Source organism: Siphateles boraxobius, unplaced genomic scaffold, assembly GCF_051911475.1.
Source record: "Siphateles boraxobius isolate OS27281-9 unplaced genomic scaffold, OSU_SipBor_1 15, whole genome shotgun sequence".
In the NCBI taxonomy this organism is placed as follows: Eukaryota; Metazoa; Chordata; class Actinopteri; order Cypriniformes; family Leuciscidae; genus Siphateles; species Siphateles boraxobius.
The window spans coordinates 2,802,668-2,828,265 of NW_027508755.1; the positions used below are offsets into that span (position 1 = coordinate 2,802,668).

At 38.7% G+C, this 25,598-nt stretch overlaps 1 protein-coding gene across 4 annotated transcripts in view; it reads left to right on the forward strand.

Annotated features, from left to right (window-relative positions):
* The window catches only part of bahcc1a (BAH domain and coiled-coil containing 1a), a 132,838-nt gene that overhangs the window by 81,851 nt on the left and 25,389 nt on the right, over window positions 1–25,598 (forward strand). For all 4 annotated transcript variants that reach the window (XM_077230656.1, XM_077230658.1, XM_077230657.1 and 1 more), the window contains 9 exons: window positions 1,986–2,230; window positions 4,789–5,134; window positions 8,233–9,051; window positions 11,252–11,421; window positions 12,186–12,319; window positions 13,596–13,709; window positions 22,831–22,945; window positions 23,621–23,837; window positions 24,878–25,066. In XM_077230656.1, coding sequence (XP_077086771.1) covers window positions 1,986–2,230; window positions 4,789–5,134; window positions 8,233–9,051; window positions 11,252–11,421; window positions 12,186–12,319; window positions 13,596–13,709; window positions 22,831–22,945; window positions 23,621–23,837; window positions 24,878–25,066 — 2,349 coding nt within the window. The remainder of the gene's footprint in view (window positions 1–1,985; window positions 2,231–4,788; window positions 5,135–8,232; window positions 9,052–11,251; window positions 11,422–12,185; window positions 12,320–13,595; window positions 13,710–22,830; window positions 22,946–23,620; window positions 23,838–24,877; window positions 25,067–25,598) is intronic.

Sequence of the window (25,598 nt, forward strand, 5' to 3'; positions counted from 1 at the left end):
AAGACTAGATTTAAATCATTAAAAGCTTCTTGAAAACTATTAAAACTATCCTGTACCCATTTCAAAACTCTAAGTGAGACCCATATATTACAGAAAGATCCTAACTTTTAAATCCTATCTTATCTGTTTGGTAACCATGGCAATTTCAGTTAGGACCTAATTTAGGACAAGAGCTATTACAAAATTAAATTTCTTAAGTGCAAAATCTTACGTTAACTACGGATAGGAAAAGGGTATTACAGAAGCATCCTAACTCCACAAAAAATCCTAAAAACGGTCTTAACTTTAGGACAACCCCAATGGTGTCCAACCCCAAGTATTTGAAAGCCAACTGTAAAAATCATATACACTGAACAAAATTATAAATGCAACCATTTAGTTTTTGCCCCCATTTTTCATGAGCTGAACTCAAAGATCTAAGGCTTTTTCTATGTACACAAAAGGCATATTTCTCTCAAATATTGTTCACAAATCTGTCTAAATCTGTGTTAGTGAGGACTTCTCTTTTGCTGAGATAATCCATCCACCTCAAAGGTGTGGCATATTAAGATGCTGATTAGACAGCATGATTATTGCACAGGTGTGCCTTAGGCTGGCCACAATAAAAGGCCACTCTAAAATGTGCAGTTTTGTGGATTGTTGGTCCACTCCTCTTCAATGGCTGTGCGAAGTTGCTGGATATTGGCAGGACCTGGAACACGCTGTTGTATATGCCGATCCAGAGCATCCCAAACATGCTCAATGGGTGACATGTCCGGTGAGTATGCTGGCCATGCAAGAACTGGTATGTTTTCAGCTTCCAGGCATTTTTGTACAGATCGTTGCAACATGGAGCCGTGCATTAACATGCTGCAACATGAGGTGATGGTCGTGGATGAATGGCACAAAAATTGTGGCTCAGGATCTCGTCACGGTATCTCTGTGCAGACGATATTGGAGGTGAAGATGCTGGATGTGGAGCTCTTGGCCTGATGTGGTTACACCTGGTCTGCGGTTGTGAGGCCGGTTGGATGTACTGCCAAATTCTCTGAAACTCTTTTGGAGACGGCTTATGGTAGAAAGATGAACATTCAATTCACGGGCAACAGCTGTGGTGGACATTCCTGCAGTCAGCATGCTAGTTGCACGGTCCCTCAAAACTTGGGACATCTGTGGCATTGTGCAGTGTGATAAAACTGCACATTTTAGAGTGGCCTTATTGTGGCCAGCCTAATGCACACCTGTGCAATAATCATGCTGTCTAATCAGCATCTTGGTATGCCACACCTGTGAGGTGGATGAATTATCTCGGCTCACTAACACAGATTTAGACAGATTTGTGAACATTATTTGAGAGAAATAGGCCATTTGTGTACATAGAAAAAGTCATAAAGGTTAGCTCATGAAAAATGGGGGCAAAAACAAAAGTGTTCCATTTATAATTTTCCTCAGTGTAATTAAAGCCATGTCTGAGAATGGCGTCACATTTATTTAATGATACAAGATGAAGAACAGCAATATTGTGATGGGGGTGAAAGACTTTGTGAACACCTAAATTATGTGCTGCACTTTAATGACAAAACTCTAACAAATAATTACAGACTAATATTAAATAAAAGGATTAGGCTTTGCTCTTTCTACCAAGCTTATCAAAACTTCACTTAATAAAAACACCACTTATTTTGTTTCTTCATTTTAATCTCTGTAGTTTTTTTCATTTTACTTCACAGCAGTTGTTTGCGTGTTGTTGGTTGCTTGGTAACAGACCTGAGAGTTCATTACCGAACTCGATGCAGGGGTTTAAGATTCCTTAACTACAGATATGATGAGATTTTATAAGAAAGGATAAGAATCGTAAATCAACTTAAGATTTGCTTTTGTAAAACAATTTGTGAAAAAAGAATTTGTGAAAAATTCTTAATTAACTTGTCAGATGTTAACTTACGATCTGATCTCTAACATGGCCTTCCGCATGATAAGACTAACACTTGTGTTTCTCTGCTTAGATGTGATGGAGCAGTCTGGCCTGTGGCCCCCAGTCTACAGGGCCCGAGGGGCACATTCCCACATGCAGCATCCCGCTGTGTATCCTCGCTCGCAGTTTCTACGCCAACAGGAGCTTTACGCTCTCCAGCAACACCAGCAGCTTCAGCATCAGCAACACCCGAACCATCACACGCCACCACCTCCATCACACAGAGCTGCAAATACCACAGAGCTACAGCAGAGAGCTAGAGTCGACCACAGCCAGGTACACACACATACACATACACACACACACAACCCCTCGTAGTGCTAGCGTTGGGGATCATTTGAATTTTACCGATTTCGATTCTGCTTATCAATTCCTAATTTCGATTCAAATAAGGTTCCTTAAGGTTAAAAAACCGTAGATATAGTTCACATTTAGTCTTATTGTAAAACATTTAATTAGAGAGCCAGAGTCAACCACAGCCAGGTACACACAACCCCTCGTAGAGCTAAAATCATTTTGGATTTTAAAGGTACATTGTATAATATTTAGGACGATCTGTTGACAGAAATACAATATCATATTTATAACTATGTTTTCAGTGGTGTATAAAGACCTTACATAATGAACCGTTATGTTTTCATTACTTTATGAAACATTACCATGTTTCTACAGTGGCCCTAAACGGACAAACGCGTTTTGCCACTATGTTGTTCTTCGTGCAAAGAAGCTAACTAAAGTCAGCGAATAAAACATTGACACAATGTTGAACAAGTAACAATAATATTCGCAAAAACATATCGTTTTACTGAATAATTAAGTAAACATAATTTCTTAATTTATCTTTGTAAAGAAACCTCTTTACAGCTGAACTGGCTACTCTCTGCTGTCTCATACGACGACATCACTTCCTGTCGGCCACCGTAACTTCTGTTGGTTGCAATTCACAACCTCACCACTAGATGCCGCTAAAGATTACACACTGCACCTTTAACGAATCCGATTCCAATTTAAATTCTGCTTATTGATTCTGATTCTTATCAGTTCCTAATTTCGATTCCAATAAGGTTAAAAACAAACCTTAGATATCGTTCACATTTAGTCTTATTGCAAATCATACAATTGAAAATAAACAGTTTTTCAAGTACAGAAACTGTATTCAAATGTAAAATAATACTGCACTTTATATTTGTAATGTGAATTTTATTTATAGTTACAAAAGTTATTCAATCAAGAACGAGCGAATTTTATCTTTGTCTTTTGTTGTTTGATTAGTGTTATTATAGAGACGGGAGCTGCTGTCACTTTAAGAGTTGCCCAATATAGTTATAGAGTCGCTTCGGGATTGAATGGTTTAAAATCACATAAAAATAACTTTTGATGTGTGCGTACTGCGCAACACAGAAAACAACACGCGAGTCCTCTCCCATTTGAATTGTTTAAAGTAATATTGAAATGCTCACAAAGGAATCGATAAGAAGAATCAAAATTAAAATTTTATAACAAGTATCCGATGCCTGACCTCAAGTTTTTGATTCCCAAGCCTACATATAGCCGTTTTATATCAGACTGTACAAAATGCAGTGGGTTTTCAAATGAATTAATGTTTGACACCTGATACTGAGAGAGGATGTGCTCTTTTCCGTGGAACTAGACAGTTGTTTTTTTGTGCAGGGGAGTAAACTACATTTGGAGCCAATAAATCATGAGTTTTATTTAAAAAAAATCCCCCTACAAAACCACAACTGCTCCCTAGGATTCATAACTTCCTCCAAGAGCCAGTTTCATTCTACACACACTAAAACTAAATGCAGTCTGCAATACTGTGACGTGATCGGACCAAGCACTACTCTTTTTGATTGCAGGTTAAAATCAATAGATCTAAGCCATTAGGGACTAATTTGAAACCTGATTCAGCAATACAGGGGTGTCAAATTGCGATTACATTGATGTGCAGATTGCATGACCTGGCAGTCTTGAGAATATATGGCAGTTCCCTTTAATTAACCAACTTGTCCAGATCTATATGATATGAGGCTTGAATTCCTTTCTTTAATGCATAGGCAGATTGCATGACTTGGCAGTCTTAGAAATACAGTCAAACCAACATTTATTCAGACACTTTCAACATTTCTAACATTATCACAGTTTATTCGGTATAGATTTGAAAATGGTAATAAAATATAACAAGAACTCAGAGTTATCAGATCATTTGATATTTCACTGGTTTTGTCCGTTCTTCTGTTAGACTGTCTCACAAATGAATTATGTTGAATATCTGTCAGCTGTTAAATTTAACTACACAATTAGATAATACCAGTTTAGCTCAACCAATTACCAAGCAATGCTTCATTCTGTTCAGTCTGTGGTGTTAAAAGGTTGGATTAGCAATTAAAGAAAAAACACTTCAACAAAACATGGTCAGGTCAAAGTGTCAGAATAATTTTTGGTCCCAAATTTGTATAAATTTTACTGGTAGTCACTGTATGGAGAATTTTTGGGTATAATATGTCACAGTTTACTTTATTTTGCTCTCCTCACTTACATAAATGAACTATAGTGTCCTGCACCCGCTAGTAAAAAAAATCGCTAATTATATCTGGCGTCTGAATAATTTTTGGTTTGACTATATATGTTGGTTACTTTAACTAAATATTCCAGATCTCATTATGAGGCTTGAATTATCTTTCCTTTCTGACTTTCCGTCATTCTTTTTCTTCTGGAAACAAACTTTGTTGCATTTATTTTCCTGTTATCTCTGTAAAGCTGCTTCGAAACAATCTGTATGGTAAAAGGCGCTATATAAATAAATGTGACTTGACTTCTTTAATGCATAGGTGCAAAAGAAACCAGAGGAGCAGAGCATGGATCTAGAAGACATCCTATCTGATCCAAGGACTCCCAAACCTGCTAAATGCTATTCCTACGGCCCGTCCAACCGGGCCTCCTCTCCTCCCAGGGGATCCACTGCACACTTGTCCCCTTGCTGCCGGTCCCCTTGTATGCGACCTCACCCTAAAAGCACCCCCTCTACTCCCTGTCCCGCCCCGAGTCCAGTCGCTGTGACGCCCCGCTCCCCGGCCATCAGTCCTTCCCCATCACAACTGCCCAAAGCTGTGGAGTCCCAGGAGAAGAGGGTGGAAGGCCAGCCGCCTCAGGACTATCCTCAGTCGATGGAGCCCGGTGAGGAGATATTCTTCCTTACATATCAATATAATCAAGCAATAAGGTACGAGAGGCTGTGCTTTATCGTGAATAAGTCACGGCTGAAGGGCGTTGTTATTATCACTATGCAGCACTTTGGCCTTATTGCTTTTATAAAATGGTTTCCAGACAATACATATATTAAAGCCAAAAAATATGTATCAATGCAACTTTGGTGAAGTAAAATCACTAAAAGCCTTCCTTCCGACTATCCTCAGTCCACGGAGCTTGGTGATGAGATATTCTTCTTTACATATCAATATATGACACTTATGATTTTTATATGAATAAAAAATACAAGGCTTTTACTTTTGTGTAAGAGATAATGTACATCGAGCTGTTTGTTATCTCAGGATAAACCTCCTTCAGGGTGATCAGGACAGTCGTGCATCAGCCTGAAGGGGGTTTATTCTGAGATAACAACCGGCTGGATGAACATTATCCCGCTTATTACACGGCTACTTGCCACATAAGTAAATAATTAGACACGAAATATTGATCTTGAGATGAAATATTCTATCAGGTCTTTTAAATGCAAAGCTTCCATGGAGAGAGCAGTTCAAACTAGCCGGACATTTAAGAGATACGGTATACAGTCACACCACTTATTACACGGTATTTTGCCACATAAATGGTTATGGGGATAAGAGATATTGATTTCAGATTGAACTGTTCTAAAATCGTACATCTTTGTTATACTATAATCCAACAGTTTACACAGCAATAGTCATAAAATGGCAGCACCGTTTGTATGAAACAAGAGAGCGAGTCCACGATACTAGATTACTGGATGGCATAATTAAATAATTGTACACAAAATATTGATTTGACTGAGTTTTAATATTTTATTAGCTCAATAAAAGCAAAACTTCCTTGAAGAATAACCGTTCCTAGCAGGCGTACAGCGCTGCTGACTTCAGTGACCAGATGAGCCTGTGTTTCTGTTTTCAGCGGTTGTTATCGGGGAATAATTTACCGCTGGGTGGCGCTATTGACCAATCAGAATCAAGTATTCCACAAAGCCGTGTGATAATGACTTGTAACAGTCTTGTCTGTCTTCTGTCACTGTTTTGAAGCTAAATCCCTGTTTATACCTGGTAATAAGATGTGTTTTGGTCGATCGGATAACAAGTGGACAAAGGAGACACATTCCCGTTTACACCCGTTTGTCCACTTCCAATCACTTCTGTCCTGATTTCTTCTAGGGGAGTGTCTGTGGGTGGGTAAATGTGTGGGTTTTTTCAGATCTTTCAATCTAATGGACGGAATAAGTTTGTCCAATTTACATATGAACGCATCCAGAGATGACGGAAAAATACACGGAGAGCATCAGCTTTAATTTCTGCTCTGACAGACACAACACCAGCCAAACGCCGTGAGTGTGTGTTAGAAATCAGGAATGGTGAGAGAACATTGTGTTTGGTATGTTTTCATCTTCAAAACAAACTAGGGTCTACATCTGTCAAAGTTTAAACCCCGTCTGGCCAGAGCTCTTCCCGTAATGTTCACACATGAGGTCAGTAGACAGAGAGAAGACGATCTTTTGTGTCTCTTTGAACACATTCGATCACATGAGCGTTTACACTATGAAAGAATTCCAGTCAAATGTGTTTTCAACTCCCTCTGGAAGTGGTCAAAAGTGGACAAGGTCAAAACGTTTCAGACCTCAGTTTACACCTGTATTTAGCGTCGTCCTGCTTCAAGTCATAATGCATCAAAAACACATGAGCCACATGTTGGTTGTTATTCATGCTGAGCCCCTCATGCAGAAACAATCAGGGCTTTTTTTAGACTCTGTGGCTCTGTGTGGGTGGTTATATAGGCAAGAGCACGATTGACTAAAGCTGCTGATAAATGCAGAAAATGGCCGCCAGCTCAGCTCCCCAGCGCCATCACATCAGTAAAGATGGAGAAACACCTCGTCCAGACTCACCCCATCCCCAGCCTACACCTTCTTTATCATCATTAACACCTCACTAACTGTTGCTGCATGCCAAAGATATAGCGGTGTCAGAGAGAGAGAGCCCTGTTTTACCTCAGTTACCCCTTTAACAGCTGCACTTCTTAACAAAGAGCTAAGATCAAGGCATAGCGTCACTGTCATGTGGAATACAATGCGTTTTTTGTTAAGACCTCTGACACAAAGCTTTTTAAACAAACAAGTCACCCTTATAAGGTTGTCAAAAGTGTAAAACAAGCCAGTAAAAACTGAAAATGTAAAAACATTTGAGTGTTCATCAAAGGGGTCAAGACCCTAGGACTTTTGTCGCACTTGAACCATGAATGCACACACAAAAAAAGTAATGGATTCGAGGAGTTTTGTGGTTGAAATTTAAAAATGAAACCAATCCTTCGCTCGCGGGTCAATTTGACCCGTTTATGAATTAATGTAATGCAAGGAATGCTTCAAGACACATAGAAAAACCAAAAAATGCTCAAAATTCAAACTGAAAATGCTAAAACTTAGGGTATAATATTTTATAATGTCTACATGTGTATCTGAATGCATCTGAAGGGAACAGACTTTAGGACCCAGAGGAACAGCTCATTTGCTCCATATAGAGATATAAGGCCATCTAGAGTCATGAAATATTATGTTATATTATTTTTTTTTACCACAAGAGTTCGACAGAGACACCCGATGTAAGATATTTTGATCTGAATTAAAGTTTTATGCATGAAGTTGTAAATGATTTTGAATTTAAGTTGAAAGAATGTGAGGAATGCACTTAAATGACTGCATTTTTTTATTATTTATTGATCAAAACTAGTAATTTAAAGGTAAATAAAATGAAAAATAACAACAAAAACCTGCATTATAAAATAGAAAAAATATTCGCAAAATGAAATGAAATAAGCTTTCTGAAAAAAGGGGGGGAAAAAATATAATTTTAGGGCTTCAGGTCATTTTGATCCGTGAGGGAAAGATGCGTTACAAAGTGTGAGGGAAGGATGAAGGTGAAACATGTCACCCTTATAAAGTTGCCAAAAGTGTAAAACAAGCCTGCTTTTACGCTGATATTTTTAAAGGCTTTGTTCTTGACGCAACTGAGCTTCATTTATGTTCCCTTTCATAGATTTGCCACCTGGATATACCTATCCAGAAATCAACATGGGATACAGGACTGGCCCCAACACTCAAGATGTGCAGCTTGCAGAGCCTGCGGATCTAGAAGATGTTCAGACTCGACCTGTTGAACACACTCCTCCAGCTCTTTCCAGCTTGGGAGAGGGCCTGGATTGCCATGCAATGGTGAGGCCTCTCCAAGAGCCAACGATGCAAGTCGATGCCACACGGCCAGTCGAGGACCAGCCCGAGCGTGTGTTTGTGCAAGGGGACGAAGTGGAGATGGGATGCTGTGAACCCGTAGAGGCTAATCAGGAAAAGGAGCGTGTCAAGATCATTTGCACACCTGTTGAAGTTTCAGACTGTGAAGTAGGACCTACCCTGTTATCTGAGGAAGCAATCCGTCAAGAAGAGCCAACCGTTACCTTTGAGGAAGAAGTGGGTGAAGATATTCTTCAGGATTCGAGTCTAGAGACACTAAAGGAACAGGGACCTCCATTACCACAACAACCACGCGCCTCTGATTGTTCACCAAACGCCATCGTCCAAGCAGAGGCTGCAGTGGTTGAAGAGGAAGAGCACAAGGAAATCTGTGCAACGGTTGAATCTCCAACTTGCTCCCAGAATCCCACGTCGAGTTACTGGAGTCTGGAGCTCCTGATTGCAGCAGCTTTCTGTGGAGACTGTCCTCCTCCCTCTCCTCCCGTCTCCTACCAATCCCAGGGATCCTGTGTCCCGCTGAACTCATCCTGTCACGGCATGGAGCTGCTCAGTGAACTGGCGGATCTCGAACTGCAGCGCTATCACCAAAGCTGCAGTAAAACTCCAGGTATGTTAGGTGTGAGAACCTGTTTAGAAATAACCAGTCACACCTAAGTTTATTCAGACACCTTCACATTTCTCACATTATCAGAGTTAATTCACTATAATTTAAAAAATGGCAATAAAATATGACTCTGAATCAGTTGATATTTCAGTGGTTTTGTCCTTCTGTTAGACTGTCTCACAGATGAATTATGTTGAATATCTTTCAGCTGTTAAATTTAACTACACAATTAGATAATACCAGTTTAGGTCAACCAATTACCAAGCAATGCTTCATTCTGTTCAGTCTGTGGTGTAAAAAGTTCACATTAGCAATTAAAGAAAAAACACTTCAGCAAAACATCGTCAGGTCAAAGTGTCTGAATAATTTTTGGTCCCAAATGTTTTTATCAAAATTACTGATAGTCACTGTATGAAGAATTTTTGGGTATAATATGTCACAGTTTATTTTATTTTGCAATCCTCACTTGCATAAATTAACTATAGTGTCCTGCACCCACTAGTAAAAAATAAATAAATAAATAAAACTTTCATATATTTTAGATTCATTGCACACCAACTGAAATATTTCAGGTCTTTTATTGTTTTAATACTGATGATTTTGGCATACAGCTCATGAAAACCCAAAATTCCTATCTCAAAAAATTTGCATATCATGAAAAGGGTCTCTAAACGAGCTATTAATCTAATAATCTGAATCAACTAATTAACTCTAAACACCTGCAAAAGATTCCTGAGGCTTTTAAAAACTCCCAGCCTGTTTCATTACTCAAAATCGCAATCATGGGTAAGACTGCCGACCTGACTGCTGTCCAGAAGGCCATCATTGACACCCTCAAGCAAGAGGGTAAGACACAGAAAGAAATTTCTGAACAAATAGGCTGTTCCCAGAGTGCTGTATCAAGGCACCTCAGTGGGAAGTCTGTGGGAAGGAAAAAGTGTGGCAAAAAACGCTGCACAACGAGAAGAGGTGACCGGACCCTGAGGAAGATTGTGGAGAAGGACCGATTCCAGACCTTGGGGGATCTGCGGAAGCAGTGGACTGAGTCTGGAGTAGATACATCCAGAGCCACCGTGCACAGGCGTGTGCAGGAAATGGGCTACAGGTGCCGCATTCCCCAGGTCAAGCCACTTTTGAACCAGAAACAGCGGCAGAAGCGCCTGACCTGGGCTACAGAGAAGCAGCACTGGACTGTTGCTCAGTGGTCCAAAGTACTTTTTTCGGATGAAAGCAAATTTTGCATGTCATTCGCAAATCAAGGTGCCAGAGTCTGGAGGAAGACTGGGGAGAAGGAAATGCCAAAATGCCTGAAGTCCAGTGTCAAGTACCCACAGTCAGTGATGGTCTGGGGTGCCATGTCAGCTGCTGGTGTTGGTCCACTGTCTTTTATCAAGGGCAGGGTCAATGCATCTAGCTATCAGGAGATTTTGGAGCACTTCATGCTTCCATCTGCTGAAAAGCTTTATGGAGATGACGATTTCATTTTTCATCACGACCTGGCACCTGCTCACAGTGCCAAAACCACTGGTAAATGGTTTACTGACCATGGTATTACTGTGCTCAATTGGCAACTCTCCTGACCTGAACCCCATAGAGAATCAGTGGGATATTGTGAAGAGAAAGTTGAGAGACCCAAGACCCAACACTCTGGATGAGCTTAAGGCCGCTATCGAAGCATCCTGGGCCTCCATAACACCTCAGCAGTGCCACAGGCTGATTGCCTCCATGCCACGCCGCACTGAAGCAGGCATTTCTGCAAAAGGATTCCCGACCAAGTATTGAGTGCATAATTGAACATAATTATTTGAAGTTTGACTTTTTTTGTATTAAAAACGCTTATTTTATTGGTCGGATGAAATATGCTAATTTTTTGAGATAGGAATTCTGGGTTTTCATGAGCTGTATGCCAAAATCATCAGTATTAAAACAATAAAAGACCTGAAATATTTCAGTTGGTGTGCAATGAATCTAAAATATATGAAAGTTTAATTTTTATCATTACATTATGGAAAATAATGAACTTTATCACAATATGCTAATTTTTTTAGAAGGACCTGTGTGTGTGTGTATATGTATATATATATATATATATATATATATATATATATATATATATATATATATATATATATATATATATCTGGTGTCTAAATAATTTTTGGTTTGACTTATTTTTATTGTGTTTCTTGTTCTTCATCAAAAGGAGAAGATCAGTGGATTTTCGACCTGCAGAGTTTGGCCACTTTGGCCGCAGCTCGCGCTCTTGAATTGGGCTCTCAGGATCGCGGCGCCACAGATGTTGAGATGCAGTTTCCGGCTAGAAGATCTCTCAACTTGCGCAGAAAATGCAGCTGGACACCTCGCCATGAGCCAGTAACACACCCTTGCTTTGTTCTCTCATATACATGTTTTTCATGTAGTTCGGAATATATGTTATTATGTTGCATATGCTCAGTTGTTTATATACTGTTACTGTATTTAACAAATATGTTTTCTACGTCCTACTTTATTTGTATTCTTTCTCTTTAGTCCTTTTTTGTGTCACAAAGACTGTAACAAACTAAAATTTAAGAAAGATTTTAACAAGGGATGCACCGATATGAAAATTTTGGGCTATACCGATTATTCTTTGTTTGAAAGCCGATAACCGATATATTGGCCGATAAATCTAAATCGAAATTTTAATATAATTTTTGAGAGCCTGATTACAAGAACAAAAGTCTCACCATTAACCACCATGTCTCAAGCACACAATTATTTTGTTCTCATGATAATTTTATGTAGCCGATATAACGGACTGTTGCACTTTACTGTATTTTCCTATTTGAAAGTGATTGCAATCATATTTCATGCAATTCAAATCCATCATGTAGAACAGTGGGCATCTGAAGTGTCTCAACTTAAGGACATAATCCATTATTTATCGGCTTTAATATATAGGCCAGATTTTCTTATCAGGTTGATAACGATAACATTAAAAAGAAACGTATATCGACCGATGACGTTACAGCGGCCGATATATCGTGCATCCCTAGTTTTAATTCAGGGCTAGAACCAAAAGTCTGTCCAGAAGTCATCCGAGGTTGGAGCCAGTAACCAGTAACTAAGGGAAGGGTTGTTGTCTTGTGTTCCTGTAGGTGTGTCCTGTGAAAGGTGTGGACAGTATGGACGGGCAGGAGTTGGAGATGCGGGTGAGGCTGGCAGAACTGCAACAGCGTTACAAAGAGAAGCAGAAAGAACTGGCCAAACTCCAGAGAAAGCATGATCACCAGTAAGCCTGACATAACCACAAACTCACAATATTGACCTTGCTTAAAGGGGATCTGTGTCCTTTTTTTCAATTATACCTTAAATTTGTCTGTAACACTTTACAATAAGGTTTATTAGTTAATTGATTAACTAACATGACCTAACAATGAGGAATACATTTGTTACAGTATTTAATCATTTTTGTTAATGTTAGTTAATAAAAATCCAGCTGTTCAAAGTTTGTTCATGTTAGTTCACAGTGCATTAACTAATGTTAATAAATACAACCTTTGATTTTAATAATGTATTGGTAAATGTTGAAATTAATAACATTAATTTATTTTAATTAATAACATTAATAGTATTTATTAAGATTAATAAATGCTGAAGAAGAATTGTTTATTCTTAGTTCATGTTAACTAATGAACCTTATTGTAAAGTGTTACCAATTTGTCGTATCCCAGTTTACATGCAAAACACTTTATTTGTGATTAATTGTGTTTAAATTGCGATACTGATATTTGCTTCTATCGATTTTTTTTTTTATAATCATCGCGATATTTGACCGCTTGTTAATTATCCTGAAAATGCTTTTCTTTTTTTTTTCTTTTTTGCATTTGCGTTATCTTGCATTGGTAACAAGTCCCCACTAGCGTTAACATTTGTGGTTGCCAGATGTAAATAGCTTAAATCCCCCAAACAGAGCTTTTCACTCAAACCCTCAGCGATTTATGAGGAGTTTCACTGTTCTATCTTTTGAAGTTAAAGGTTTTACCACTTTTCCTGATGTGAATCAGTTGATGTGAACGACAACCACTGACAGTTTTTAGTGCGTATCAACAAGTAGGCCATCGCTCTTTGCAGTACGAATTTGCAGAGTGATCTGGATCTCTAGTTTGTCCCATTTGCAACCGAATTGTGTTACTTAGAACATCTAATGTGAAGACGCATCACAAATCGCTTATCAAAATCATGCATTTTGTATTGACTTGCCATCTGATGAAATAATCATTGTTGGTCAAATTAACCTTTTGGGTGACGTGTAGCTTGGTACATTACCACTTTTTATATATAACGTTAAATGTCTTATGCCTGATTAATTATCGCGATTATAATTTTGAGCAAAATAATTGTGGTTATCAGTTTAACCATAATCGTGCAGCCCTACGTAGGCGTTCCTAGTTCTGGTGGCCCTACTAATAGTTTTGAAACTCAAAAACCCTAAGTATTCAAAGGGTCATTATTTGCACAATAACATTTTGACACTAGTGGCAAAAGTTCACCATGTTTTCCTTCAGGAAAGAGGAGACTCCTCGCAGTCCAGCACGTCGAGGCCCTGGTAGACCACGCAAACGAAAATCAGTCCCTGGTCTTGGCTCCGGGACCCTCAGTGAGCCTCAGAAACGAGTGAAGTGAGTAACTCCTGTTCTTCTGTCCTCTCAGCATGCCTCTCACACACAGCACATAAACCCCACCGTATCAACACTGTTTCACTGTTTGTTTGCATGATTCAGGTTTATAGGCACTCTCTTAAAGGTGCATTGTGCAATATTTAGGAGGATCTGTTGACAGAAATGCAATATCATATACATATCTATGTTTTCAGTGGTGTATAAAAGACCTTACATAATGAACCGTTATGTTTTTATTACCTTCGAATGAGCCATTTCTATCGACACACACCGCGGGTCTCCTTAAATTGAAATGCGCCACATGTTTCTACAGGAGCCCTAAAGGGACAAACGCTGACGTAGATGACGCGGTGTGTTTGAACAGAATACGACACAGAGTTCTTTATTAAATTCACAAAAGAATTACAGGAATACTGGATTCTAAACCTCAAAGAAATGCCACTATCAAGACCTCGAAGCAGAAATGAGGGAGAAACACCCAGAAACACCTTACATGTGCCACTCTCAGTATGAGAGTCTTTCCTGACATTAATGATTGGATAACACACACACGTCTCCTTTCAACTAAAAATAATGGCCAGTGCAGTGGCTGGGATCTACGTAAACCTACCAACATCCGTTGCCATGATTTTGGGAATGATTTATCACGAGAGTTTTAGTCGCATAACATCGGTTCATGGAAACGGCATCATTCGCAATAGTTTTTTGTCGACATTTAGAAAAAAGTGCAAAACTTTTGCGCAAATCAGTAATGGAAACCCGCCTAATGATGAACAAGTAACAATAATGTTCGCAATAACATATCGTTTTACTGAATAATTATGTAAACCTAATTTTTTTCATTTATCTTTGTAAAGAAACTTTATTGCTGAACTGGCTTAACTCTACTGTCTCAGACGACGACATCATCTCCTGTCGGCCACCGTAACTTCTGTTGGTTGCAATTCACAACCTCACCACTAGATACCGCTAAAAATTAAATTACACACTGCACCTCTAAATTCCTCTACATACACTGTGTGTGTGTGTGTGTGTGTGTGTGTGTGTGTGTGTGTGTGTGTGTGTGTGTGTGTGTGTGTGTGTGTGTGTGTGTGTGTGTGTGAATAGACCTGTTGTGTCTGCCGATGGTGATGTGAATGGCAGCACCGCTGGGGGGTGGATGTAATGAGAGCACTGTGAATTCTCTCCTAATCTATTTCACTGCCAGGAATGTGACAGATTCCTGTCGTTTAGCACTTGGGTCTGCGCAGGCCGGTTCACGATGATATGCATACTTACACTGCAATTAATTCATGTGTGTCTGGGTGTGCTAATTTGTATTTATAAATATAAACTGGCAGCTGCTTTCTGTCTTGGGCATTTTTCAATTTAATGTGTAATTACATATGGAATTGCTATTAATGAACAACACATAATACGTGTATTATTTTGTGGAGCTGTTTATAATTAGTTACTACTATTGTAATTACCTTAATGGACATGTAATAAGCAACATTCCCCAAAAGATGTACCATGGTAACCATAGTTATATCAGATTACCATAAATCTGTAAAACAATTGGGTAACACTTTATTTTGCAGTGTCATTGTTACATATGTTACATGTATTTTCTGTAGTAATTACTAATATTTATACATAATTACATGCAACTATCCATAAACCAAACCCTAATCATAACTCTTTAGTAAAGGGTTGAAATAAATAAATACATAAATGTTTACACTTTATTTTAAGGTGTCATTGTTGCAGTGTAATTATATATTCAAGTACTGAGTAATATTAAACAACGACATGTACTTACTATAGGGTTAGGATTTGGTTGAGGGTTAATTGCATGTAATTATGCATCATTTACTGTTATTACTATGGTAAGTACATGTAACAATAATGTAGCAACAACACTGTAAAATAAAGTGTTACCAAATAAAGTGTAACCAACAATTGTTGTTACTATAATAACCCTTGCAAAAAATACTTTCGCCACAGTAATTGAATACATTGTGGTACAAAGTGATTCAGGCAGAATTGTGTTTGATAGATACTTGAAAAGCTCAGTCAAAATCATCAGAGATTTATGAGATGAGAAACCCATTTAATACCAAACTTTATCAATAATAATAGTTTAATCTAATTTAAAGACGACTATGTTTAATATATGTGCATTATGCATTTTTTTACACCATGTTTCATGTTTCACGGTTTTAGCTTAGCATGCTGCTAACGTCAACTCTATTGGACTCGGATCATGAGTTGAGTCTCGCATGTGTTTCTTATGAAATGTGCTATTTGTTTGTGTGAGTTGTTTCCAGTGCTAAGCTTTCCAAATCAGTCACTTATGAGCTTCGCCGTGAGTTGGTGCGCTGCCTGTTCAGATTTTGGTACCAGAACTGTGGAGTTTGTCTTGACTGTAGTCAGGATGAGTGATTGTGTTCCTCGATGCCTGCGGAGGATCTGTCAATGTTTAGAGGTTTGAAGTGGGTTATTGACACTCCAAACACCCCCTAAAACCTCTTTCTATCTCTGTTTCTCGTTGTGTTCTCTGTCATGTCACCTCGTGTCTGTTTCCGCTCGCCTGCCTCTGCCCTCGTGCCAACCAGCTGCTTCGATGTGAGTCCACATGACAGTGACACCCAGGGCACTGTGTGTGTGTGTGTGTGTGTGTGTGTGTGTGTGTGTGTGTGTGTGTGTGTGTGTGTGTGTGTGTGTGTGTGTGTGTGTGTGTGTGTGTGTGTGTGTGTTCGTCTACTGTATATAAAAGAGGGCAGTGTGTCTAGCAGCGTTTAACAGTCTAGCAGTCTGATCTTCATTGTGTTAAACATCACACTGGATTTTCTGCTGTTGAGCTTGGGTAGGCGGTGCTCTGCATACTTACTCTTTGGCAGAAATCACTTTTAATACAAAATGTTATTTATGCACCGTGATATTATAATGTTATTAAATATTATTTAGTAATTTCATTGGTCTGGATGGCTGGCTGATATGGTTGTCATTAGATATGTTTCAATCTACCTATTTTTATGCACATTTTAGGATATCGCATAAAAAAACGCTGGATTGAAACGCCAAGATGCTCATAAATTAAAAAAAGCGCGCATAAAAAACATACCTGCTTAATTGATTTTTTTATTTATTTTTCTGCTGTTGAGCTTGAGGCAGTGCAGCATACTTACTCTTCAGCAGAAATCACTTTTAATATAAACTGTAGTTTATGCACAGTGATTAGGGTTGGGTATCATTTGAATTTTAACGATTCCGATTTCGACTCTGTTTAGGTAAATATCAAAATAAAGTTAAATAAAAATCAATATTAAACAAAAATCTACAGGCTGGAGAACACTAAATGCAAGAAATGTTTGCCTGTGGTTTAAAATACCATTAGAAAAACAACTACCTTAACTAATGTAAATTTCTTGCATTATTAAAGACAAGTAAACAATCAGTAAGTAAAGAAAAAGCAAATCAATTAAATTAGTTAAAATCACATTTTCGGTAAGCGCTTTGAAGGTTTAAATTTGAATGAAGCGTCTCGTGCTCTAATGGTTTAAAGTCATAATTGAAATGCTCACAAAGGAATCGATAAGAGGAATCGAAATTTTTATTTTATAACAAGTATCTGATTCCTGACCGAGTATAAGATTTTAGAATTTGAATTGATTTTCGATTCCCAACCCTAACAGTGATATTATAATGTTATTAAATATTATTTATTAATTTCGTTGGTCAGGATGGCTGTCCCTAGCTATGTTTCATCCACCTATTTTTATGCGCATTTTAGGATATTGCATAAACAAAACTGCTGGATAGAAACGCCGAGATGCGCACAAATTCTAAAAATGCTAATAAAAAACGTATGCGCTTAATTTAGTCTGATACATTTTTTGTCCGATAAGAAAATTTGCATAAACTACGATGGAAACGCATTTACTGAATGAATTCTTCGATGCGCATAAAAAAAGTTATGTGACTGTGCGATGGGACGGCACAACTGGACCAACCAGTGGACCGATTTTTTTTCCCTCAGCATCTGAAATGCTGTTTTGGTTGTTCTGAAATGTCTGAGCAAAGTCTGTCGCCAACGTGGTTCAGTATAATTGCCTTCCAGAACTCTCTTACACGACTGAAATCCCAACCAAATCCCAGAAAGCAAGATAACATGATCGTGTTTATTGCGCAATAAAGTAATTTATTAGTTATTATATACAGTTGAATTCGCAACTTTGGATGGAAATGGTACTTTATTCGCAAAGGTTTTATGCGATATTTCAATTTTGCGCATAAGTTAAATTCGCAACTTTGGATAGAAACGGTGCTTTATTCGCAAATGTTTTATGCGATATTCCAATTTTGTGCATAAGTCTAATTCGCAACTTTAGATGAAAACGGTGCTTTATTCGCAAATGTTTTATGCGATATTCCAATTTTGTGCATAAGTCTAATTCGCAACTTTGGAAGGAAACAGTGCTTTATTCTCAAATGTTTTATGTGATATTCCAATTTTGTGCATAAGTTAAATTCGCAACTTTAGATGGAAACAGTGCTTTATTCTCAAATGTTTTATGTGATATTCCAATTTTGTGCATAAGTTAAATTCGCAACTTTAGATGGAAACAGTGCTTTATTCGCAAATGTTTTATGTGATATTCCAATTTTGCGCATAAGTTAAATTCGCAACTTTGGATGGAAATGGTTCTTTATTCGCAAATGTTTTATGCGATATTTCAATTTTGCGCATAAGTTAAATTCGCAACATTGAATGGAAACAGTGCTTTATTCGCAAATGTTTTATGCGATATTCCAATTTTGCGCATAAGTTAAATTCGCAACTTTGGATGGAAATGGTTCTTTATTCGCAAATGTTTTATGCGATATTTCAATTTTGCGCATAAGTTAAATTCGCAACATTGAATGTAAACAGTGCTTTATTCGCAAATGTTTTATGCGATATTCCAATTTTACGCATAAGTTAAACTTTGGATGGAAACATAGCTACTGTTGTGGAGAATTTTAGTTTGCTGGTGTATGTTAGGATTGGAAATTGTGAACCAGTTCTTTTCAACAAGTTTGATTTACTTTTACAACACACAGACTTGTTGAAAAAATTTTGCATCTACCTTAATTTTTGCAAAAATCCTAACCAGTGCCTTTACATACAATCCACTGCAGATATACTGCAATACATAATTTCTTGAATGAGATGTTTATAAACCTTTAAAGATATGCACATATATTCTGCTAAGAATGTCATCCAGACAAATTGCCACCATGTGCACACAAGTCATATCTTTCTGTTTTATAGATTTAAAAAACAACGCTAAAGGGCTAAACTATAACGATAACTATATTTGCGTCCCAGCCAACTAAGAGAAAACGGTCTGTTTATTCTAAGCTCGCCTGAAATTCGAGTGGATTCTGATTTGCTGTCAGTGTTTTATCGTTCAACAGCTGCGAAAAAATTATAATTTTGAAAGTGATCCCAACTATTTTGTTTCTCTATAATCACTGGTTAAGTGGAATCAGATTCAGAACCTGAATCCTTAAAATTCTTTCAATCCTCATAGCTAATGTGCTGTTTTGGTTTGTTGTATGGTAGTGTATGTTGTCACTCGTGGGTATTACAGTGTGACACCATTAGCAGACGTTCAGTGTTTTCTCTGGTGCGGGTGACGCCATGCTGAGACATCGTCACTTGCTGGTTTTCATTTAGCCTCTTGTGATTGAGGGCAGTGGGTCAGTATAACCCTAGCTCACATCACGTGTGTGTGTGTGTGTGTGTGTGTGTGTGTGTGTGTGTGTGTGTGTGTGTTCGAGAGAGCTCTGTTTAATTAGCCACCTTGAGCGCGTACCAAGGGGAGGGTCCGTGTCACATTGTGTTTGTCAGTTTCGTTGCGCGGTGCGGTCTACCTCACGGGGAAACAACACACACTCCATTGCTGCCTCTGTCCCCTTGCCTGTCAATCACCAAACACCAACATATACACAAACTATTCCTGTGTGCACATATACACACTAGTATATTGGCGTCAATAGACACAGATGCATTCCCAGCACAAAACGCGGCTGATCTGATTTTGTCCCGCAAGGAAAGAAAAATCGCAAGAGATCTCTTTAATTTCCCTAGACACCAATGAGTTTGAATGAAGATCAAATGGAGACATTGACTTTTCCTGGGAAAAAGACCCCGGTGATTTCTTGAGTTTGAGAAGAGATCTAAATGATGTCCCAAAGTGAGTTCAGATTTTGTGAAGTTCAGCATTGGGTATCTCAACATGAATTTAATAATTTCTCATCAAATTCTGTAGAGACAGAATTATCTCAGCAATGCTTTGTGATACTCTTACTCTTAAGGTCCTTGCACACTGAGTCCGAAATTTTCGTATGCGTTATCCTAAAAATTAATCCCGCACAGAAACCTTGCACATTGAGTCCGATGCGCATTGATTAATCTGTTGCGAAAAAAAAACGTAAAACAATACAAAATGGAGTCTTCATGCAGTGAGGATGATTTTGTTGTTCTCTCTCTTCTCAAAAAGAGAAAAAGAAAGATGAAATATTGGGTCAATCCATCTAATCCTGAGCTTGTGTAGAGAGGAAGGAGAGTTCGCTGCGGGATTATCCGGAGAGATTCAGAGTTTACTTCAGGAATCAGTGGCTCAGTTTGATGCTTTGCTAGTGATACTGGAGCCACATATTATAAACAAGACCAGCAATTTCCGTGAACCATTTGATCTTGAACAGTTCTGGATTTTGGCGTTCGCTTGTAATGTACGGTGGCTCCGAATTGTCAAAACACCTCTCAAAATGCTTGCTACGGGTGCGAAAAATGCAGAAAATCGAACCCGGTGCGAATTTTTTTATGACGGAAGAAAGTTTCGTAGGCAGTGTGTAAACGTGATTGACACGACATAAATTTCGGACGATACCATTACACCGTGTCCTAGTGTGTTCAGTCGTGTGTCCAAGTTTCCATTGTCCGTCGTTTCTTTGCACTCACAAGATTTTACACCAATGCAGTACATGTTCACACCAAGGACAGTAATAATAACGATAACTCGTTTTGGTGATCGTCATAATTCTGTAAAAATTGGAAAGCCCAAGGCGATAACGAGGAATGCTTTTCTTCGAATCGCTTTCAGAACGATTTTTACAGCCAATCTGAATCCACTCGACTTAAAACGGCCGACAACTTATAAAAAGCACACTTATAATACACAGAACATTTCCGTCAGTTGGTATGGATGCTAATGTAGTTATCTTTATTGTAACTGTTCTTGGTGTGAGGCAGAGTTTATACTTAAATGAAACACAACTGAGATCTCCATTATGTCTCCTGAGCTTTTAAAAAAGCAAGCTCAGAGCAAAACAGCATTTCCCTCTGGGACTACATAAGCAGAAGCACATTACAGCAAACAAAATCTCAATTAGGTTTCCACAAAGACAGCCTCTCCAGAGATGTCTAACAGCGATTAAACGGCTGGTGTGAGTGACGGCACACTAGCGCTCGTCTCTTTTGCTGGAGGATGGAAGGGAATCTTTTGTCCTGTGTGCCGTCGGTCTTGCGCTCGGTCTGTCGGGCAGGTTTCCAGGGAAATTCAAGGGCATTTGCTCCAAGCCTGCGTTCAGAGCCTCGCTGATATGGAAACACAACTTCAAGGGCTCTGATATTCACCAAGAACAATAGCGTCAAACATGCAGTGCCCTCAAATGGCTCGCTCTTTCTTTTCAAAGCAACCGGCCCCTTTTTGCAGCGGGAATCGTCCCTGATAATTCACACTGGGCTTTTTTTATCCAGCAACTGCTGTCTGATCACAGTTCCTCAAGCGTGAGGTGTGGAGACCATGCGTTTTTCTTCTTCACGGTTTCAATACTCATCAGAGGAAGAGCAATTTGTTCTGATCTCTTCTTGTTTTCTCATTTCATACAGACACTGCCTGAGCTATAGAGGCGTTTCTGTCATGAATGAGACTGAGTATTTTAAGTGAACAAATCGCTGTCTTGTATTTTGTTTGTTTGTTTGCTGTGAAGCACCTGACTTCAAGACTGGTTATTGCACACGCACACAGCAAAATAATGTGCTTTCTGAAGGAGAATTTAATTGGTTGGACCTGCTGAGCAAATACAACTATCACTCAATGAGACGGTTTTAAATCTGAATGACGGAGCAGCGCTGAACGAATTGGGACATTTTTGTGGCTCAGGATCTTTTTGACTAAATTATAGAGGCCATGAATGATTAATTCTGGCTACGTTCAGACTTAGTCCAAATCCGAGAATTAGAATAATCAGAATTAGCTTTTGTGAACAGCAAAAAATCACATGAAATGGGATTTTTACAAATCAGTTTCAAGCTACATCCATATGTGGTTTGAAATCCTATTCAAATCACATTTCTGTAAACCCGTTTCAGTCTGACCGCTCTGATCGGATTTCGCGTGGTTAATGTGACTTTCGCACGCCACGTAAAATGTAAACGTCAGATTTTGTTATAGGAAAGTCGCTGCCGAAACACGAACAATCGGATTTGAACTGACAGTGTGAACGTTGCCTCAGTTTAACACAGAAAGAAAATGGCTGAAGAATTATCCTAGTTTGTGTATGCTATTGTTAAAATTCAAGCTCAAGCTGTCAAAATAAAATAAATAAATCAGTTATCAGTTTTACTAAAGGATAATACGACTTGATTTGGTTGCTAAACACTTTTGAGCAAATCTGCTGAGTAAATGATTCAATGACATAAAGACGCTGCGGTAATGATGTAACAGCGTCCTCTGTTGTTTGATTGACAGGATCATTCATTCAGTAACACAAAAAGAAAATGGCAGAGGAAATATCCTAATTTGTGTATTGTTCTTTCTATAGTTTGATAAAATTCAAGCTCAAAAGCTGACAAAATAAAAAAAGGTTGTTTTGTAGTCACTAGTGCAGAAATCAGTTTTATTAAATGATAATAAGACTTGATTTAGTCACAAAACACTTTTGAACAAATATACTTAGTGAATGATTCAATGACACAAAAAAGACACTGCGGTAATGACGTAACCGATATGAATAAATGGTTTACGGGAAGAATCAAAATATCCACCGGCACAGTCTGTAACAGCCTCTTCTGTTGTTTGATTGACAGGTTGGTGGGGGCGGGGCTAAGTCCACTAGCAGAGGAGCATCGGGGAGCTGGAGACTCTCAAAAGAAGAAGAAAAAACTGTCCAATCGAGGGTTTGGCCGTCTCAGCTCTTCACAGGTCAGTCCTCTAAACACGAGTGTCTTTGTCCTTTCTTCTCTTGCTCCCATTGGATTGATTTGGAGATGTGAACCAGGGTTTGAAACCAGGGTTTCCAGGGGTAAAAATCAACTGTGGCGGGGAACGCTGTTAAATCACTAGTCAATTTAACGGGTTACTTATTATGTTTACTCACTTTGCTGGGGAAGTTCATATAAGCCAAATCTGCCAGATTTAGCGCAAATACTCGTGAGCCATCATGATATATAAAGTACAGTGTATTGCGCAGAATCTGCTCATATCTGACTTACTTGAATGCACACGCAACAAATAATACAACAAATATGCAACAAATTATGGCACGCTTGTTCATTTGCATTGAAGCAATAGCAAAGATTAAAAAGCATTTGGTTAACAGAAAAGACATTGTTATTTTCCAACATCCTAAATTTTTCTGATGTTCTTTGTGCTGTATTGATCTGTCCACTTAAAATAAATGTTTGATGAAAGAGGAAGGGAGGAGATGGATGATAGGATTTAGTTTGAATAAGAAATGAAGTAGCCAAATTGGCCATTGAGTGAAAAAGTTAATTTCAAACTCTGATGTGAACAGTGTGAGTTTTAGGGATCAGAAAGTAGCCCAGAACAAGTCTTGATGTGGGTCTCAAAATGTCTACCCCTATTGTTCTCTCTTAGATGAAGTCGCAGTGTTATAGGAAAAATAGCACCCTTGATCAACAAATAACTCATCTGAAGCAGAAGGTCTCAGGTGGACGACACACATCTGGAGCTGCTTCCAGAGACCCAGAGTTTTCCTTGTCCTCTAAGAGCCTGTACTCTGGCCACAGTAACTCCAAAAGAGATTCCTCACAGCTCAGCGGAGCCAACGAGTCCGAGACCCTGAGCGATACAGGTAAAACGCATCTTCAGTGAGGGCGTCATGACGGTGTCATATCATGTGTCATTTGGCTTTAACAGACAAAGCTAAGATTATGTAACAATGAAAATATCATTATATATCATAGTCATTTAGAATTTACAGCTTTTTTAGCGATGCAAATATGAAAAATTCGTCCGATAACCGATAATTCTTTATATTTGAAACCCGATATATCGGCCGATAAATCTAAATTCAAATTTTTATATCATTTTTGAGAGCCTGCTTACAAAAACCAAAAGTCTCACCATTAAGAACCATGTGCCAAATACATTATATACATTATACATTATAATGTTCTATAATTCATTCAATGTTAATTGTATCTAGCCAATATGACAGAGGTATTTTCCTTTTTCGAAGTGATTCCAATCATATTTCAAGCAATTCAAAACCATCATGTTGAACAGTGCACATCTGAAGTGTCTCAGCTGAAGGAAATAATCCATTATTTATCGGCTTTAATATATTGGTCACATTTTCTTATCGGGCCGATAGCATTAAAAATAAACATATATCGGCCGATACCGATATGGTGACCGATATATTGTGCATCCCTAATTGGAATCATCTTAAAAATGCAGCATCACACCACAGGATGCCAGAAGTGATGAAGTCTATCGGTCGGGTGCTTGAGTAGTCAGAATAACCAAAATGCAATGCACACTCTTGGTATCGAAACTTTCTGCCTAAATTATGGACTTTTGCGAATTGCAAATGCAATGCTTTGGGTTACACTTTATTTTAAGGTTTCATTGTTACAGTGTAATTATATATTTAAGTACTGAGTAAAAGTAAGCAACTACATGTACTTAATATATGGTTAGGGTAGGATTAGGATTTGGTTTATGGTTAATTGCATGTAATTAGGCATAATTTACTGTTATTACTATGGTAATTACATGTAACATATGTAACAAGGACACTGTAAAATAAAGTGTTACCATGCTTTGTTTTCAGATATAGTATAAAGTTATGCATTCATGTACGTGATTGTGTCTTGCGCTCTTTCCCAGCCACGAGTGGGGACAGCGGGACACAGGAGTGCTGGAAGAGGCACGAGCCTGTGGCAGTTAAGAGGGAAAGGAAGAAAAGTCCTGGATCAGCAGCGTGTTTGCCAGGGTCCAGGATCCCGCAGGCCAGGGGACCGGGAGTGGACGAGGACGGGGAGACGTCTCCTCTGGAGAGCGAGTCCTCTGAGCAAGGTGAGAGTCTCGTCTCGGAAGAGTAAGAAAAGATTAGTCTCTCTTTACACCTGGGATTAAGATGCGTTTTGGTCGATCGGATCACAAGTGGACGAAGGAGACACATTCCCGTTTACACCTGGAGTTTTAATCCGTCTCTTTTGTCCACTTTCAATTACTTCTGTCCTGATTTCTTCGAGGGGAGGGTCTATGGTTGGGTTTTTTCAAATCTTTCGATCTAATGGACAAAATAAGCTCACGTAATTTACACGTAGACGGAGACGACGCTTTAGCTTCTGCTCTGATATCCTGCAAGACCAGCCGAACGCTGTGAGTGTGTGTTAGAAATCAGGAATGGTGAGAGAACACTGTGCTTGGTATGTTTTCATCTTCAAACCAAACTTGGGTCTCCAGCCGACAAAGTTTAAACCGCGTCTGGCCAGAGCTCTTCCCATAATGTTTACGCATGAGGTCAGTAGATGGAGAGTAGACGGTCTTTTACGGTGGTTTGATCACATGAGCGTTTACACTATGAAAGCAATCCGGTTGAATG